Source organism: Schistocerca serialis, chromosome 1, assembly GCF_023864345.2.
Source record: "Schistocerca serialis cubense isolate TAMUIC-IGC-003099 chromosome 1, iqSchSeri2.2, whole genome shotgun sequence".
NCBI lineage: Eukaryota > Metazoa > Arthropoda > Insecta > Orthoptera > Acrididae > Schistocerca > Schistocerca serialis.
This window is the reverse complement of record NC_064638.1, coordinates 189957678-189976654: the sequence shown is the minus strand read 5'-3', so window position 1 is coordinate 189976654 and position 18977 is coordinate 189957678. Positions and strand designations below refer to the sequence as shown.

The 18977-nt window shown below is 41.4% G+C and overlaps 1 protein-coding gene across 1 annotated transcript in view; it reads left to right on the top strand.

Annotated features, from left to right (window-relative positions):
* The window catches only part of LOC126457186 (irregular chiasm C-roughest protein-like), a 479812-nt gene that overhangs the window by 412543 nt on the left and 48292 nt on the right, over window positions 1-18977 (top strand). Inside the window, exon 5 of the mRNA XM_050093278.1 lies at window positions 4080-4269. Within this exon, the coding sequence (XP_049949235.1) occupies window positions 4080-4269 (190 nt within the window). The remainder of the gene's footprint in view (window positions 1-4079; window positions 4270-18977) is intronic.

Genomic DNA, 18977 nt, shown 5'->3' with positions numbered 1-18977 from the left:
ATCTGCTTAGTGTATTCATCTCTTCCTCTACGATTTTTACCCTCCCCGCTGCCCTCCAATACTAAATTGGTAAACCCTCGATGTCTGAGAGCATGTCCTACCAACCGGCCCCTTCTTCCAGTCAAGTTGTGCCACAAGCTCCTCTTCTCCCCAATTCTATTCGATACCTCCTCATTAGTTATTTGATCTATCCATCTAATCTTCAGCACTCCTCTGTAGCACCATATTTCGAAAGCTTCTTTTCTCTTCTTGTCTAAACTATTTATCGTCCACGTCTCACTTCCATACACGGCTACAGTCCATACATATACTTTCAGAAACGACGTTCTGACATTTAAATCTTTACTCGAACAAATTTTTCTTCTTCAGAAACGATTTCCTTGCCATTGCCATTCTACATTTTATATCCTCTCTACTTCGACAATCATCAGTTATTTTTCTCCCCAAATAGCAAAATTCCTTTACTACTTTAAGTGTCTCATTTCGTAATCTAATTCCCTCAGAATCACCCAATTTAATTAGACTACATTCCATTATAATCGATTTGCTTTAGTTGATGTTCATCTTATACCCTCCTTAAAAGACACTGTCCATTCCGTTCAGCTGCTCTTCCAAGTCCTTTGCTGTGTCTGACAGATTTACAATGTCATCGGCGAACCTCAAAGTTTTTATTTCTTCTCCATGTAGTTTAATACCTACTCCGAACTTTTCTTTTGTTTCCTTTATTGCTTGCTCAATATACAGATTGAATAACATCGGCGATAGGCTACAACCCTGTCTCACTCCCTTCGCAACCACTGCTTCCCTTTCATACCCCTCGACTCTTATAACTGCCATCCGCTTTCTGATCAAATTGTAAATAGCCTTTCGCTCCCTGTATTTTGCCCCTGGCATCTTCAGAATTTGAAGGAGAGTATTCCAATCAACATTTTCAGAAGCTTTCTCTAAGTCAACAAATGTTAGAAACGTAGGTTTGCCTTTCCTTAATCTTTCTTCTAAGATAAGTCGTAGGGTCAGTATTGCCTCACGTGTTCCAACATTTCTACGGAATCCAAACATTCGTCTGTAAAGAATTCACGTTAGTATTTTGCAGCTGTGACTTGTTAAGTGATAGTTCGGTATTTTTCACATCTGTCAACGCCTGCTTTCTTTGGGATTGGAATTATTATATTCTTCTTGATGTCGCAGGGTATTTCGCCTGTCTCATACATCTTGCTCACCAGATGGTAGAGTTTTGTCAGGACTGGCTCTCACGAGGCTGTCAGTAGATCTAATGGAATGTTGTCTACTCCAGGGGCCTAATTTCGACTCAGGTCTTTCAGTGCTCTGTCAAACTCTTCATGCAGTATCATATCTCCCATTTCATCTTCATCTACATCCTCTTCCATTTCCATATTGTCGTCCTCCAGTACATCGCCGTAGGATAGACACTCTATATACTCCTTCCACCTTCCTGCTTTCCCTTCTTAGCTTAGAACTGGGTTTCCATCAAAGCTCTTGATTTTCATGCACGTGGTTCTCCGTTCTCCCAAGGTCTCTCTCTTATTTTCCTGTTGGCAGTATCTATCTTTCCACTAGTGAGATAAGCCTCTACATCCTTACATTTGTCCTCTAGCCATCCCTGCTTAGCCATTTTGCACTTCCTGTCGATATCATTTTTCAGACGTTTGTATTCCTTTTTGCCTGCTTCATTTACTGCATTTTTATATTTTCTTCTTTCATCACTTAAATTCAATATTTCTTCTGTTACCCGAGGGTTTCTACTAGCCCTCGTCTTTTTACCTATTTGATCCTCTGCTGCCTTCACTATTTCATCCCTCAAAGCTACCCATTCTTCTTCTACTGTATTTCTTTCCCCTATTCCTGTCAATTGTTCCCTTATGCTCTCCCTGAAACTCTGTACAACCTCTGGTTCTTTCAGGTTATCCAAGTCCCATCTCCCTAAATTCCCACCTTTTTTCAGTTTCTTCAGTCTTAGTCTACAGTTCATAACCAATAGATTGTGGTCAGAGTCCACATCTGCCCCTGGAAATGTATTACAATTTAAAACCTTGTTCCGAAATCTCTGTCTTACCATTACATAATCTATGTGACACCCTTTAGTATCTCCAGAGTTCTTCCATGTATACAACCATCTTTCATGATTCTTGAACCTAGTGTTAGCTATGATTAAGTTACGATCTGCGCAAAATTCTACCATGCGGCTGCCTCTTACTTTTCTCAGCCCCAATCCATATTCACCTACTATGTTTCCTTCTCTGCCTTCTCCTACTCTAAAATTCCAGTCACCCGTGACTATTAAATTTTCGTCTCCCTTCACTACCTGAATAATTTCTTTTATCTCCTCATACATATCATCAATTTGTTCGTCATCTGCAGAGCTAGTTGGCATATGAACTTGTACTACTGTAGTAGACGTGGGCTTCGTATCTATCTTGGCCAGAATAATGCGTTGACTCTGTTGTTTGTAGTAGCTTACCCGTACACCTATATTTTTATTCATTAATAAATCTACTCATGCATTACCCCTATTGGTTTTGTATTGATTACTCTGTATTCACCTAACCAAAAGTCTTGTTCTTCCTGCAACCGAACTTCACTAATTACTGCTATATCTAACTTTAACCTATCCATTTTAAATTTTCTAACCTACCTGTCCGATTAAGGGATCTGACATTCCACGCTCCATTGAAGGCCAGTGTTCTTTCTCCTGATAACGACGTCCGCTTGAGTAGTCCCCGCCCGGAGATCCTTATGGGGAACTATTTTACCTCCGGAATATTTTACCCAAGAGCACGCCATCATTATTTAATCATACAGTAAAGCTGCATGTCCTCGGGAAAAATTACGGCTGTAGTTTCCCCTTGCTTTCAGCCGTTCGCAGTACCAGAACAGCAAGGCTATTTTCGTTAGTGTTACAAGGCCACATTAGTCAATCATCCAGACTGTTGCCCCTGCAACTACTGAAAAGGTTGCTGCCCCTCTTCAGGAAACACACCTTTGTCTGGTCGCTCAACAGATACCCCTCTGTTGCGGTTGCACCTACAGTACGGCTATCTGTATCGTTGATGCATGTAAGCCTCCACATCAACGGCAAGGTCCATGGTTCATGGGGGGTGCACGAATGGCAAAACGTCATTTTTACGGATGTATCCAGTTTCTGCTTACAGCATCATGATGGTCGCATCCGTGTTTGGCGACATCGCAGTGGACGCACATTGGAAGCGTGTATTCATCATCGTCATACTGGCGAAGCACCCGGCGTGATGGTAAGGGGTGCCATTGGTTACACGTCTCGGTCACCTCTTGTTCGCAATGACGGCACTTTGAAGAGTGTACGTTACATTTCAGATGTGTTACGATCCGTGGCTCTACCCTTCATTCGACCCCTGCGAAATCGTACATTTCTGAAGGATAATGCACTACCGCATGTTGCAGGTCCTGTACGGGTCTTTCTGGATACAGAATATGTTCGACTGCTGCCCTTGCCAGCACATTCTCCAGATCTCTCAGCAACTGAAAACGTCTGGTCAGTGGTGGCTGAACTACTGGCTCGTCACAATACGTCAGTACCTACGCTTTATGAACTGTGGTATCGTGTTGAAACTGCATGAGCAGCTATACCTGTACACGCCATCCAAACTCTGTTCGACTTAATGCCCAGGCGTATAAATGCCGTTATTACGGCCAGAGGTGGTTGTTCTGGGTACTGATTTCTAAGGATCTAGGTACCCAAACTGCGTGAAAATGTAATCGCAGTTCCAGTGAACACCCGTTTATCAACTGCATTTCTTCTTGGTGTAGGAATTTTAATGTCCAGTACTGTATATTTCATGAATCATATTTGACAGGGTGCATCCTTGACGTAAGTCCTTTGTAACTTAAAATCCAAAAGAGTTAAAGTTTTTATTCCCGTTATAGAATTTTAATGCAGGTTTTGAATTGCTTTAATTGTGACTGGATTAATATCAGATAATTTTAAAGCCTTCCTGAACTGCTTCGTGCGATATATTTAAATCGTACATACGTAGTTGCTAACTACAGAAGACGCCCTTTGATGTCCGTTTTGTGTCTACCAGTTCCCCGGGTTGAGATAGTGGACGAGCGGGGCGACCCGGCGGTGCAGGACCGCTTCTACAAGGAGGGCAGCACCATCGAGCTGAAGTGCGTGGTGAGCCAGGCGCCGGCGGCGCAGCAGCACGCGGGCTACATCACCTGGCGGCACGGCGCGCGCCTCCTCAACTACGACACGTCCCGCGGCGGCATCAGGTGAGCAGCGGCGTCGCCGGCGTAGTGAGCATGAGCGCCGCATTAGCCGACCACGGAGCGCTCCAGTGTGCGCGTCAGAGAGCAGATAATAAGCTTCACACAAACTCCGCACGGCGATAGACGAGTTCTGACAGCTGAAATGCACTTGGCGCACGTGCTTCGCGCCCCCACGAATGGCCATTCGGATCATGAGATGTTAACGTGACGACGTCCCAGTGTTGCCGCACTGCTGGGTGGTGCTGAGTGCTTCGTTCAAGTTTGAGTGTGTATGTTTGAATCCCATTAATTCTCTGAGTTAATTGCCGTGTGTGGAAAATTGCTTAGTGCAGTGCAGAGCAGGATACTTTTGTGTAAGGAGCTACGCAGAAATCTCAAGCACACGAATTAATATACAGACTGCGTGTTTACTTTGTAAATGAAAGTGACAATGCGGGGCCTCTTGATACAAGTGAATAAAGCGATTCACAGGGTGGCTTCATCACAATTATATGTGTGACGATTAGTTATTATTCGTGCCAGCTCTACGAATGGTTTTGTGCCCAGTGCCTTGATGATGTTTCAGATAAAAAAAGTCTATTACCATTAGAAAATGAATCCAGATAAATTTAAATACCTTTTCTTTACTTATTTGCTACCAAATGTCTGCTCTCGTAATTGTTTCGTAATACATAATATACCGTTCTATGCTGGATAGTTAAATAAGCACCAACGGTTGCCACAAGGAGAGACGAAACAGTGAGCTGATCGAAAACTATTAAAACGAATTTTTAACAGAATAGGCAAAAAGCAGAATTTCTGGAATTAGTGGAACACAACAAGCCACAGAAGATGCAGTATGTAAGAGAACCATATCCACTAAGTCATATGTGTTCTACAATAACATTGCCATTAGAATGCCGTTAAAGTCGTCCAGGGCAACGGCCTTGCCGCAGTGGTTACACCGGTTCCCGTGAGATCACAGAAGCGTTGTTGGGCGTGGCCGGCACTTGGGTGATTGGCCGTCCCGCCGCCATGCACTGTTGCAATTTTTCGGGGTGTACTCAGCCTCGTGATGCCAACTGAGGAGCTACTACACCGATTAGTAGTGGCTTCGGTCAAGAATACCATCATAACGACCAGGAGAGCGGTGTGCTGGCCCCACGCCCCTCTTATCCGCATCGTCCTCTGAGGATGACACGGCGGTCGGATGGTCCCGGTAGGCCACTCGTGGCCTGAAGACGGAGTGCTTAAACTTGTCCAGGCTTAAATAAAAGCAGATGCCACAGAATAAAATAAATCATTTACAATGACAGACAGACTGGTAAATAAGGATGGCACATGAATAGCACCACTAAATTGGAAGAGCCATATGTTGTAAGAAAATACCAGATCGAACGTAGAAAAAGGCGTAAGACAGTAATCCATACATAATATTGTAATTTCTCTATCAGACGATGAGGACAGCAACAGCAAAGATGCATAGGTGTATGTAGTCGTTACGAAAGCTAATCGGTCAGATGATGGTGGTCTTGGGTTTTATGTTTCCCACATGAAAAATAAAGGTAAGATGTATAGACTCGATATTTTATTAATACACTGTTTGTGCATTATGCTGTACCATGTCAATGCCAAAGATTTTTTGCATGTGTTTAAGGAGGCAAACACTGCTATAGTACGAGAAAAAAGCATTGGATCAAGGAACATGTGACGCAGTAGAATGCTGCCAACCAGAACGCTACAATGAATCGTGCAGCATTTTTAGTCTGTAGACCTGGCTGCTGTGTGTGTCGAAGGGTGGGAGGGTAAGGTTTGTCACTTGCTCCCCACCCTGCCTTTGCTCTGGACTTACCCCACATGCATCACCTCAGAGAGACACATTGTCGTCACCAGTCGATAACTGGTCCTTTGTTAATAATTTCCTCTTTACGTGAATAGAATCCCTCAGACGATGCAACTGCGGAGTGAGTCACCACTATATCATTCACTACATATTACTCACTAGCTGCCAGCAACCGGCCATCCGCATTGCCTCTAGCGCAACTCTGCATTCTTTCATTTTGAAACTGAACCAATAAGTTTTCAACATCAGATTTGTGCAAGTGCCGTCTGGGGTGGCCGAGCAGTTCTAGGCACTACAGTCTGGAACCGCGCGAAAGCTACAGTCGCAGGTTCGAATCTGCCTCAGGCATGATTGTGTGTGATATCCTTAGGTTAGTTAGGTTTAAGTAGTTCTAAGTTCTAGGGGACTGATGACATCAGCAATTAAGTCTCATAGTACTCAGAGCCATTTGAACCATTTGTGCAAGTAGTGGAAAAAGTTTCCAGTTAATTGTAGAACCATTGGGCTTGGTCTGTGAGACTTACTAGTTTTTGTTTCACTGGATTTATATTTTTCTAGTTCCCAATTTGACTCGAGCACTCTGATAGCTTCCTAAAACATCGGAGAGAAACCATTCACGTCGTGATTGGCGTTTTGTTTAGGTAGTCACTGTTTGACAGTCTTCCAGGAAGCGCGCAGGTCTGTCAGTGCGATCACTTTTTTATTTTGGTCATCATCATCAGTTATCTGCTATATTAGCAGTTCCTTTGCCTCTCCATTTTCTGCGATCCATTGCTTCCTTCTTAAGGCTGCTGTGTGTTGTACCGCACATCATGTTACCCAGTATCTGGAATCTCATCCTTCCTCGCTTCCATTTTCCCTTCTACATAAACTTCTAAAACTGTTTTATCACTCCGTCATTCTTTCTCAATATATGCCCAATCCAATTTCCTTTTCTTCTTTTTATTATATCTAGTAACTGTCTTTTCTGTTTTTTACTCTGTCCATCTAACTTATTCTTTCCATTCTCCGCTATGTCCAGATCTCAAAAGCCTCCAGCCTTTCTCTGTCTTTCTTCCTCACAGTCCATGTTTCAGCGCCATATAGAACAACACTCCACACAAGACATTTTATGAGTCTCTTCCTGAGTTCTCTGTCCAAACCGCAGCAGAAAATTCTCCTTTTCTTATAAAACGCCTCTTTCGCCATTGCTATCCTTGTTTTAATTTCTGTGGTGCACTTCCAGTCGGAGTCTATCCTGCTTCCTAGATACTTAAAATTTTGCATCTGTACTTTGTATTTCTCCATTCAGCATAATTTTTATTTGCTTATTTCCTCCTAGTGCCACTACTTATGTTTATGTGTGTTAATTTTCATTCCATATTTTTTCTGCTAGTGTCAATGGTGTCCACCATATCCTGTAATTCTTTTTCCCCTGTAGCTATAAGCACCTCAGACATCCTACTTTTCTTCTTCCAATTTCTACGCATTTATCATTTAATGAGCATTGGTCAATCATATTTTCCTAGTAGAGGTTGAAAAAAGTAGGTGACAGACGGCATCCTTGTATTACTCCTTTTCCTAGTCCGGTCCAGTTTGTACTTCCTCCTATCACTTTAATTGAAACTTTTTGATTAAGATATAATGAGTTAACAAGTCTTATGGTTTTCCATTCCATTCTATTTTCCCTCATTATAGTCGCCAGCTTGTCCCAAACGACATTGTGAAATGACTTTTCTAGATCGATGAAGCACATATATAGGCCTCTTCCTTTTTCAGTAACCTTTTCTCGCAAGATTCGTAGGAGCCCTATTGGATCTCTGGTGCCTGTATTCCATCTAAAACCAAACTGCTCCTCCCCAAGATTCTCCTCCATTACTTTTTCAACTCTCTTATTAATTATTCTTAACATCACTTTGGCTGCATGTGAAATGAGGCTGATTGTCCTGTGCTCGCTGCATTTCTTGGTTCCTTGTTTTTTCAGTAATGGAATCATAACTGTTGTCAGAAAGTCCTCAGGCCATTCATCACTGTCATATATTTTATTACATGATCTCAATATTTCTCTTATTCCATCTTGGTTCAAGCACTTCTGTATTTCTCCCGGTATCGTATCTGTACCTACCACTTTGCCATTTTTCATTGCATCTATGGGAGGCTTTACTTCTTCCATTATGATGGTTCGTACTTTCTCGTCATAACTTACACTGTTGTTATTTTGGTATCGGCCGATAATTGAGCTATTTTCTTAACTATTTGTGATGTCCTAGTACCGAATAATCATTGTCAATAGTTTACAATATAAAATGACATGAGGATATCTTTGATACAGTGAAATGCACTTAATTTATACAGTGATAGGAATGAAATAGACGATTCTGATGCGGATCCACACTTCAAAAGAAGTAATGATTATGACAGTGATAGCGAAAGAAGTGGTGGTGAAGAGGAAGATTTTCAGCCTTCTGCCAGCACCGAAGCACCTGGTTGTTGGTTCAACTACAACTCCTATAACTGACTCAAGCTCGTCACCTATGTGCATTTATAAAGGAAGGAAGAGAGCCACGCAATGGAGAAAAACTTGTTTCACACGAAGTGTTCCAACAAGATGTCATGACATAGTTATCATGCGTTTTCCTGGAAGTATTCGAGCTGTGATGGATGTACATATATGGTTAGAATAATGGTTGTTATTTTTTATCAGTCCATTGATTGATTTATTGCTTGAATCAACAATATCACTTCGAAACAAACATACAACTAATCCAAATATGGGTAAGCCGACAAGTTTTGATGAATGGAAGTCATATATTAGCCTACTTTACTTAGCTGTAACATTGCACTGCAAGATGTTTGGGATACGGATCAAACTGTAAGAGAAATTTTTCAAGCAAGTACGTCATTGAAAATGTGGAGATTTTTGACTCGTTAAATCAGGTTTGAAAATATCTATATGAGAGAAGAAAGAGAAGCACAGGATAATCTTTCCGCCATAAGATATATTCTTGATATATTTCTCTCCAACTGCAGTACATATTTTGCTCCGTCAAAACCTTTACTTTGGAGGAAATATTCGTTCCACATAGAGGCAAGTGCAAGTTCAGGATGTATATCCCAAATAAACCTGCCAAGTATGGGTTCAAGGTTTCCACCGTGACTTGTTCTAAAAAGTGTTAGTAATATGTAAAATATTAGGGAGTCTATGCAGGTGCACAAGCACAACGACCGTACAATGTCAGTAATAAGGCAGACAATGTTGTTATGCATATTGTAGACAGAATAAAAGGGTGTGGAAGAAATCTGACACTAGACAATTTCTTTATTTGATTTTAAATCGTCAAAGCAGTACTTAAAATAACAATATTACTATTGTTGGTAGGTTAAAAAAATAGGCCTGAAATTCCAGTAGTCTATTTATTGGAAAAATTCAAAATAAGTGTACTCAAGTATGGTTGAAATTCAGGAAGATATCACATTACTTTTGTATGTACCAAAATGAAATACATCAGTACTACTTATTTGATCAATGCAGTGTGATGATGAAACTGGTCTGTGAGGGTGGCGAAAAGCAAGTATAACAAAGTACTACAACAAATCAAAGGATGGCGTAAATGTCGTTGATGCTATGTATGGTGAACACACTGTGGGTAGATGGACAAGACAGTGAGTGGCCCCTCTCTCTTTTTTCAGCTGAACATTGCTGCTCCCAATGGCTACATTGTATTCAAAGCGAGCAAAAGCGTTTCAGTTACAAAGAATACCTTAGAACCCTAGGAAACTGTCTCATTACCACATATGTGACAATGAGTGCAACCCAGCAAAGCCTCCCATGCCGAATACACAGCCTTGTGTGTAACCTCTCCAGCTCCCAAGAACAAAGAATAGTTTAAGATCCGAGTTGTCTTGTGACAGCCAGAGCGAGAGCACCAGCAGCAGCGAGTACTGTTTGCATAAAGCGTTTATTTTGCATTTGGTTTACGACCTTCCACTAAGGAAGGGATTCTATTTGTGTTTATCTGCTCTGCATAGTAACTAACAGTTCTTGATAAAACTTTACGTAGTTTTCGTGTTAGATTTCTTAGTGTTTTCTTGATCGTTTAGAACAGAAAGCGCCCTAAAACCGTCTTTTGTTTGTTTCGCGGCCGTTAGCCACTAGTCACTTGAATCAGCAGTTGTCTTGTGACAGCCAGAGCGAGAGCACCAGCAGCAGCGAGTACTGTTTGTATAAAGCGTTTTTGTACTTATTTGCCGCGCTTAGCTTTTAAATAGTTTTTCTGGGAAAACCTAGCGTAGTTTTCGCGTCTCGTACTTCTGTGAGTGTTTCTTGATTATCAGAGTACCTCATCAGAAGATTATCTTGGGAATTTGTCACCGTATAGAGTAGGGTAAACATAGTCATGTGTAGGGACTGTGGTTGTTGTGAGCGGACGCAAGGAGAATTGGCCACTCTTCGGGGGCAGGTGGAGGCTTTGTCTGTTAGGCTCATCGAGCTCGAGGCGCAGGCGTCGGCTCGTAGTGGCGTTGGGGCAACTGTGGTGAGACCTATGCCTACTTCGGTGGCCTTGGAATCACATGGAACCCCTGATGTCGCTGCGTCTTCCGGCAGTGAGCATCTTACCGGTCAGCCATCACTCCAGGGTGAATGGCGGACAGTGGTGGGCTCGCGCGTGCCTGGCTGAAAAGCGAAGGTGGGATCTGGCCGCGTGGCAGCTGCCCAACAGGTACGGGGTGCTTCCTAGTGGTGATGACATCGTTTCCGAGCCACCACAGGATGCCTCGCCTGTTGGGCCAGTGGCCGATTCTCCGGCAAGGTCCCGACAGTCACAGAGGGCGGGCCTATTAGTTATAGGGAGCTCCAACGTTAGGCGGGTTATGGAGCCCCTCAGGAAAATAGCGGGTAGGTCGGGGAAGAATGCCAGTGTGCACTCGGTGTGCTTGCCAGGGGGTCTCGTCCGTAATGTGGAGGAGGCCCTTCCGGCAGCTATTGAACGCACTGGGTGTGACCGGCTGCAGATAGTAGCACATGTCGGAACGAATGACGCCTGCCGCTTGGGTTCTGAGGCCATCCTTGGTTCCTTCCGGCGGCTGGCTGATTTGGTGAAGACAACCAGCATCGCACGCGGAGTGCAAGCTGAGCTTAATATCTGCAGCATAGTGCCCAGAGTCGATCGCGGTCCTCTGGTGTGGAGCCGTGTGGAGGGTCTAAACCAGAGGCTCAGACGACTCTGCGACTATAATGGTTGCAAATTCATCGACCTCCGTTATTGGGTGGAGAACTGTAGGGCCCCCCTAGACAGGTCAGGCGTGCACTACACACCGGAAGCAGCTACTAGGGTAGCAGAGTACGTGTGGCGTGCACACGGGGGTTTTTTAGGTTAGAGGGACCCCCCCTTGGGCGAAACGATAAAATACCTGACGGCTTACCAGAGAGGACATTATCATCGTTGATAAAGAACGTCCGTCCTCAGAGACCAAAAACAGGAAAATTTAACGTAATATTGGTAAACTGCAGGAGTATCCAGGGCAAGGTTCCTGAATTCGTATCTCTTATTGAAGGAAATAGTGCGCATATAGTATTAGGAACGGAAAGTTGGTTAAAACCGGAAGTGAACAGTAACGAAATCCTAGACACAGAATGGAATATATACCGCAAGGATAGGATAAACGCCAATGGTGGAGGAGTATTTATAGCAGTAAAGAATTCAATAATATCCAGTGAAGTTATTAGCGAATGCGAATGTGAAATAATCTGGGTTAAGTTAAGTATCAAAGGTGGGTCAGATATGATAGTCGGATGCTTCTATAGACCACCTGCATCAGCAACCGTAGTAGTTGAGCGCCTCAGAGAGAACCTGCAGAACGTCGTGAAGAAGTTTCGTGATCATACTATTGTAATAGGGGGAGACTTCAATCTACCAGGTATAGAATGGGATAGTCACACAATCAGAACTGGAGCCAGGGACAGAGACTCTTGTGACATTATCCTGACTGCCTTGTCCGAGAATTACTTCGAGCAGATAGTTAGAGAACCAACTCGTGAAGCTAACGTTTTAGACCTCATAGCAACAAATAGACCGGAACTTTTCGACTCCGTGAATGTAGAAGAGGGTATCAGTGATCATAAGTCAGTGGTTGCATCAATGACTACAAGTGTAATAAGAAATGCCAAGAAAGGAAGGAAAATATATTTGCTTAACAAGAGTGATAGGGCACAAATCGCAGAATATCTGAGTGACCACCATCAAACGTTCATTTCTGAGGAAGAGGATGTGGAACAAAAATGGAAAAAATTCAGAAACATCGTCCAGTACGCCTTAGATAAGTTCGTACCGACTAAGGTCCAAAGCGAGGGGAAAGATCCACCGTGGTATAACAATCATGTACGAAAGGTACTACGGAAACAAAGAAAGCTTCATCATAGGTTTAAGAGTAGTCGAATCATAGCTGATAAGGAAAAGCTGAACGAAGCGAAAAAGAGCGTAAAGAGAGCAATGAGAGAAGCATTCAACGAATTCGAACATAAAACATTGGCAAACAATCTAAACAAGAACCCTAAAAAGTTTTGGTCATATGTAAAATCGGTAAGCGGATCTAAATCCCCTATTCAGTCACTCGTTGACCACGATGGCACCGAAACAGAGGACGACCGAAGAAAGGCAGAAATACTGAATTCAGTGTTCCGAAACTGTTTCACTGCGGAAAATCGTAACACGGTCCCTGACTTCAGCCGTCGCACGGACGCCAAAATGGAAAATATTGAAATAAACGATATCGGAATTGAAAAACAACTGCTATCACTTAGTAGCGGAAAAGCATCCGGACCAGACGAGATACCCTTAAGATTCTACAGTGATTATGCTAAAGAACTTGCCCCCTTTCTATCAGCAATTTATCGTAGATCGCTGGAAGAACGTAAAGTACCTAGCGACTGGAAGAAAGCGCAAGTCGTTCCCATTTTCAAGAAGGGTCATAAATCAGATGCGAATAATTATAGGCCTATTTCGCTTACGTCAATCTGTTGTAGATTAATGGAACATGTTTTGTGTTCTCGTATTATGACGTTCTTAGATAATACAAATCTCCTTCATCATAACCAACATGGATTCCGCAAACAGAGATCATGTGAAACTCAGCTCGCCCTATTTGCCCAAGAAATTCACAGTGCCGTAGACACTGGCGAGCAGATTGATGCCGTATTCCTGGACTTCAGGAAGGCATTTGATACGGTTCCGCACTTACGTTTAGTGAAAAAAATACGAGCTTACGGAATATCGGACCAGGTTTGTGATTGGATTCAGGATTTCCTAGAAGAAAGAACACAACATGTCATTCTTAACGGCTCAAAATCTGCAGATGTAGAGGTAACTTCGGGAGTACCGCAGGGAAGCGTGATAGGACCTTTATTGTTTACAATATACATAAATGACTTAGTTGACAACATCGGTAGCTCCGTGAGGCTATTTGCAGATGACACGGTTGTCTACAAGAAAGTAGCAACATCAGAAGACTCGTACGTACTCCAGGAGGACCTGCAGAGGATTAATGCATGGTGCGACAGCTGGCAGCTTCCCCTAAACGTAGATAAATGTAATATAATGCGCATACATAGGGGCAAAAATCCATTCCAGTACGATTATGCCATAGGTGGTAAATCATTGGAAGCGGTAACGACCGTAAAATACTTAGGAGTTACTATCCGGAGCGATCTGAAGTGGAATGATCACATAAAACAAATAGTGGGAAAAGCAGGCGCCAGGTTGAGATTCATAGGAAGAATTCTAAGAAAATGTGACTCATCGACGAAAGAAGTAGCTTACAAAACGCTTGTTCGTCCGATTCTTGAGTATTGCTCATCAGTATGGGACCCTTACCAGGTTGGATTAATAGAAGAGATAGACATGATCCAGCGAAAAGCAGCGCGATTCGTCATGGGGACATTTAGTCAGCGCGAGAGCGTTACGGAGATGCTGAACAAGCTCCAGTGGCGGACACTTCAAGAAAGGCGTTACGCAATACGGAGAGGTTTATTATCGAGATTACGAGAGAGCACATTCCGGGAAGAGATGGGCAACATATTACTACCGCCCACATATATCTCGCGTAATGATCACAACGAAAAGATCCGAGAAATTAGAGCAAATACGGAGACTTACAAGCAGTCGTTCTTCCCACGCACAATTCGTGAATGGAACAGGGAAGGGGGGATCAGATAGTGGTACAATAAGTACCCTCCGCCACACACCGTAAGGTGGCTCGCGGAGTATAGATGTAGATGTAGATGTAGATAGAAAGTGGGGCTTACTACAAAGGTAAGGACAGCAAAACTAGAAAATTTTCAAGATTTACAACATGTGGTTATGCTTTACATATTCTTAATGATTTGCCATGCTGTTTTGAAAGAATGATATTTTTTAGAGGATGATATCTCACAAACTATTCATAATAGTCACAATTTTTATTTATGTCACAATAAATCATCGTTTCTGCCTTTTAGTTGTACCATTCACTTTCATTTACATTCGAATTTCAATCAAATTTACTTGTATTTCCAGTTTACTTACATTTAGTTTTACAAAGGAGTATGTTTCTTCGTTTTTTCTCTGCAATTATTATATAATTCAGAAATGATGTCACTATAGCGTCTAGTACTACCTGAACACAATAAAAATTCGTCATTTGATGTAAATATACCGTTTATCACTTGCTATCAGTGTTTTGTGTACTGGGTCCCACAAACACAGCCCAATCATTCTTGAAACAATTTTTTGCACGACAGTTCTAGCGTTAATACCACTATAACTTCAGTGCTAAATAAGAATGCACTCTTTCTCCCACACAGTTGAATCCATATGTCGAAGTAGCAATTATGGAAATAAAGAATATTAGTGGTTGATTGTAAGTAATAAAGAATTATAGCACTTACTGAAAGGAATAAACAGTTTACTCAGCAAATAACATGAACTGACAAAAAACTAGTGAAAGACAATAGTCATAATGAGTAGCAGAAATGAGGCAAGTGCATAACTGCCCATCAAGATTGAAGTCCAAGAAGTAGATGAAATGAAATCGTTCTACTCCCTTTGATGCAAAATGACACGTACCACTTGAAGCAAGGAGGACATAAAAAGCCGTCTAGCATGGGGAGGAAGGCATTTATGACCAAAAGTACTATTACTGAAAATTGGTCGTGAATTGAGGAACAAATTTTAGAGATTATGTGTTTGGAGTACAGCACTGTATGGAAGATAATCAGGGGCTCTGAAAAAAGCAAAAAAAGAAGAGAATTGAGGCATTTCAGATATAGTGCTATATAAGGATGCAGAAAATAGGGTAGTTAGACAAGATGTGAAATGAAGAAGAAACGGCAAAGGGAGAAGTATGTGGAAATCTGAAGGAAGAGCAAAAGGGTGACGGAAAGAAATAACTCTTTTGGTATTGTTGACAGCTGTAGAGGGTAAAACAAGTTGAAGAATACAGAAACTGCAGTATATCCGACAAATAAGCCATCATGTAAGATGCAGGTGCTACTCTGATGTAAAGAACTTGGCATAGGAGAGGAATTCGTTGTACGACCAGTCAGAACATTGACAAATAAATGGCTACTGTGTGATGTTATTACAGAGAAAGTACGGTGTCCAGTAGAAAAAGAAGCCACAGGTATGTAGTATACTGTAAACCAATTATTTGGAAAAGAAATTCTCCAGTGGGAACAAAAATATATGAAAAGGTGAAATGTACCAGAAGTAAAACTAAGGGTTCTTTTAAGAAACAGAGGGATTCTATCTCACCTGGTATGAACAATAAGATACAAATAAAATCTGTGGCCAGCAGACATAAGAAGTCTGAAATAAACTAATGAGATAGATAAAGCTGTCCCCTTTCACATATTCTTTCTAATGTGTGCAACCAAATTGTGGATACAGATGATAAAACATTTTAAAGTTGTCAGCGCATATGCTACCACACTGCATTTTGCTGAGGATCAAGTAATTCTTAGAACGACAATGGTTTTCAAGGAGCTGTTCTCAATTTACATAACTGAACATATTCATAATGAATTCAGAATATATGGCAGTCTTTGGACACCATCTCAAAACAGGAAAAATAGAAAGTGGTAAGCAGATCAAAGAGTGAGATGTAGATTTAAAAATTTAGTATGAAGTAATACACATGTGGCAAATTATGAAATTCCAAAAAAGTTGCACATATTCAGGTATTTCTGTGGAACTATACACACAATTCACAGAAAAAAAGTTCATGGAGATACTTTACTGATGTTCTATTTGGTTATGGCTGTAGAAACAATGCACTATGAGTATGAAAACTGGGCCATTAAGAAGTAAGCTTAAAAGAGAAATCAGGCTCATGAAATCAACTTCCTTAGACACATGGCTAGATGTACTTTATGGATGAATAGAGAAGTGACAACATTCAAGCTCAACTTCATACGCTAGACATAACTGACACGTCGAAATATAAGTTTAGATGGAAAGAAGACATAAACTCGATGCCAAATGCAAGAATCACATAAAACAATAAAACACTAGAAAGCAGGAAGGCCAATTAAGGGATAACCTGACTTCTTTTGAAAGATGATGGACGCATCATAAAACATAATACTTGATGTAGATGATGATGAGAATCATTTTGTATAGCTAGGAGGTTCCATGTCATTCTATAGAATTGTATTATTGTGTGAAAATATCTAGTTAAAATGCTGGGAGAACAGCAAAGAGGCCATAAATTTCCGAAAAGTGGAAAGACACAGACGTTCACATACAAATGTTATCTGTTGTGAAGCCATTGTACAACTGTCTAATGAATCAGTACTAAAGGACGAAATAAATGTTTTTTTCTGTATCATTGTCAGTATATGTAGTATGCGATGTATCGATTTGTTTCTTTGCTTTATGGCACTTGCTCTTTTAATCCTAATTCCAGTTCCAAAGGAAGCAGATGGTGACAGTTGTGAATTTTACTGAACTACAGAACTGTCAGTTTAATAAGTCATGGTTGAAAAATAGTAGTATAAATTACTTAAAGAGAAATGGAAAAACTGAACCTCAGAAAAGATCAGTTCGTTTATGAAGAAATGTAGGAAGATGCAAACTAATAATGCTTCTTCTACAGCTCTTAGAAGATAGGTTATGTAAAGGCAAGTGTATGTTTATAGCATTTATAGACTTACAGAAAACCTTTGAAAACATTGAGTGGAAAGCACTCTTTGTAATTCTGAAGGTATCGTGAGCAAAATATAGTTGTCGCAAGGCTATTTACGACTTGCACAGGAACCAGTTATGCGATGAGGGGTATGAAAGGGAAGTAGCAGTTGAGAAGGGACACAGGCTCGGTTGTTGCCTACCGCCAATATTATTCGATCTGTACAATGAGCAAGCAATACAGGAAACCAAAGAAAAAATTGTAGTACGAATTAAAGTTCAGGGAGAAGAAATGAAATCCTGGAGCTTTGCGATGACATCGCTATTCTGTGAGAAACAGCAAAAGTTTTGGAAGAACAGTTGAATGGAATAGACACTGTCTCGAAACGAGAATATAAGATGAACATCATCAATGAAAAACAAGGGCAGTGGAATGTAGTCGAGTTAAATCAGTATTACTGAGAGAATTAGATTAGGAAACGAGACACTTTAAATAGTAAATATGTTACATGGGTAAGAAAATGACTGATGATGACGAAACAAAGTGGATATAAAATGTAGACTGGCAATCGCAATAAAAGCGTTTATGAGGAAGAGAAATTTGTTAACATTAAATATAGATTTATGTGTTAGGGAACCATTTCTGAAGGTATTTGATTAAGTATGGAAGTGAAACGTGGACGACAATCTTTTCAGACAAGAAGAGAATATAAGCGTTCGAAAATTGGTGCTACAGAAGAAGGATGAAGATTAGATGAGTCAATCACGTAACTAATGAGAAGCTACTGATTAGAATTGGGGAGAACAGAAACAGGAAAGCGCTACTTAACTAAAAGAAGGGATTGATTGCTAAATCAGAGGATCGCTAATTTAGTATTGGAGGGAAGTGTGGAGGCGAAAGCTATAGAGTTCCGCAAGGACATTCTAAACAATGTAGGTAGCAGTAGTTATTCGGAGATGAAGAGGCTTGCATAGGGTAGTGTGGAGTGGGACTGAAGACCACAGCAACAACAGCGGGATAACGTAGACCCGAAACATGTCACACATTTGAGAAACTGTGCGTATCATTGTCAGTACTGACACATATAAATGATTCATGTAAAAGTAGTGGTTTCCGAATTGGTCTAATGCGGTTCTTTGGGTGCTACAAATGGCCTGCAGTTCGTGACTCTCAGGACGTACGGATCAACCCAGAAGTATCTTCCTTTCCTCTTATGAGTCTAGCAATAATGGTGAACTGTCTCTTCCTTTGACTTTAATTCTGTGCTCGACACATCGAGTGTAACATAAAGATGTTCTAGGGCAGCAAACAATATTCTCCCACCTCCACGCTCGCGCTCATGAACCGCAGATTGTCGTTTCAGAGTAATGTCACTTCTGAAAATTTGTTGCCAAACAGCCGACAGCTAGTCACCGCTTTAGGTACCCAGCCAGTTCCTTTCTTTTTGAGTCGCTCCGCGTGCGGATGGCCGAGCTCGTCATTTCTTTTCGATTCTACTATGACATACATAATCAATGTTTCCTTGACTGGCAAGGGTAAAGGTTCAGATATGCCCAACCGATTCGGCTCATATTTGGTAGCTCGCTTGGGTACAATCTAAAATGAAAGACTAAAATATTTTGGTTCAACAGCACTCAGTTTTATGAGACAATCACCCCTAAATTCCTGATGAGTAATCGACTAAAAATTGAAGGAATCGATAGATAACTGAAAACTGAGCATTTTTCCCCGGCATATATGGGATCCACCA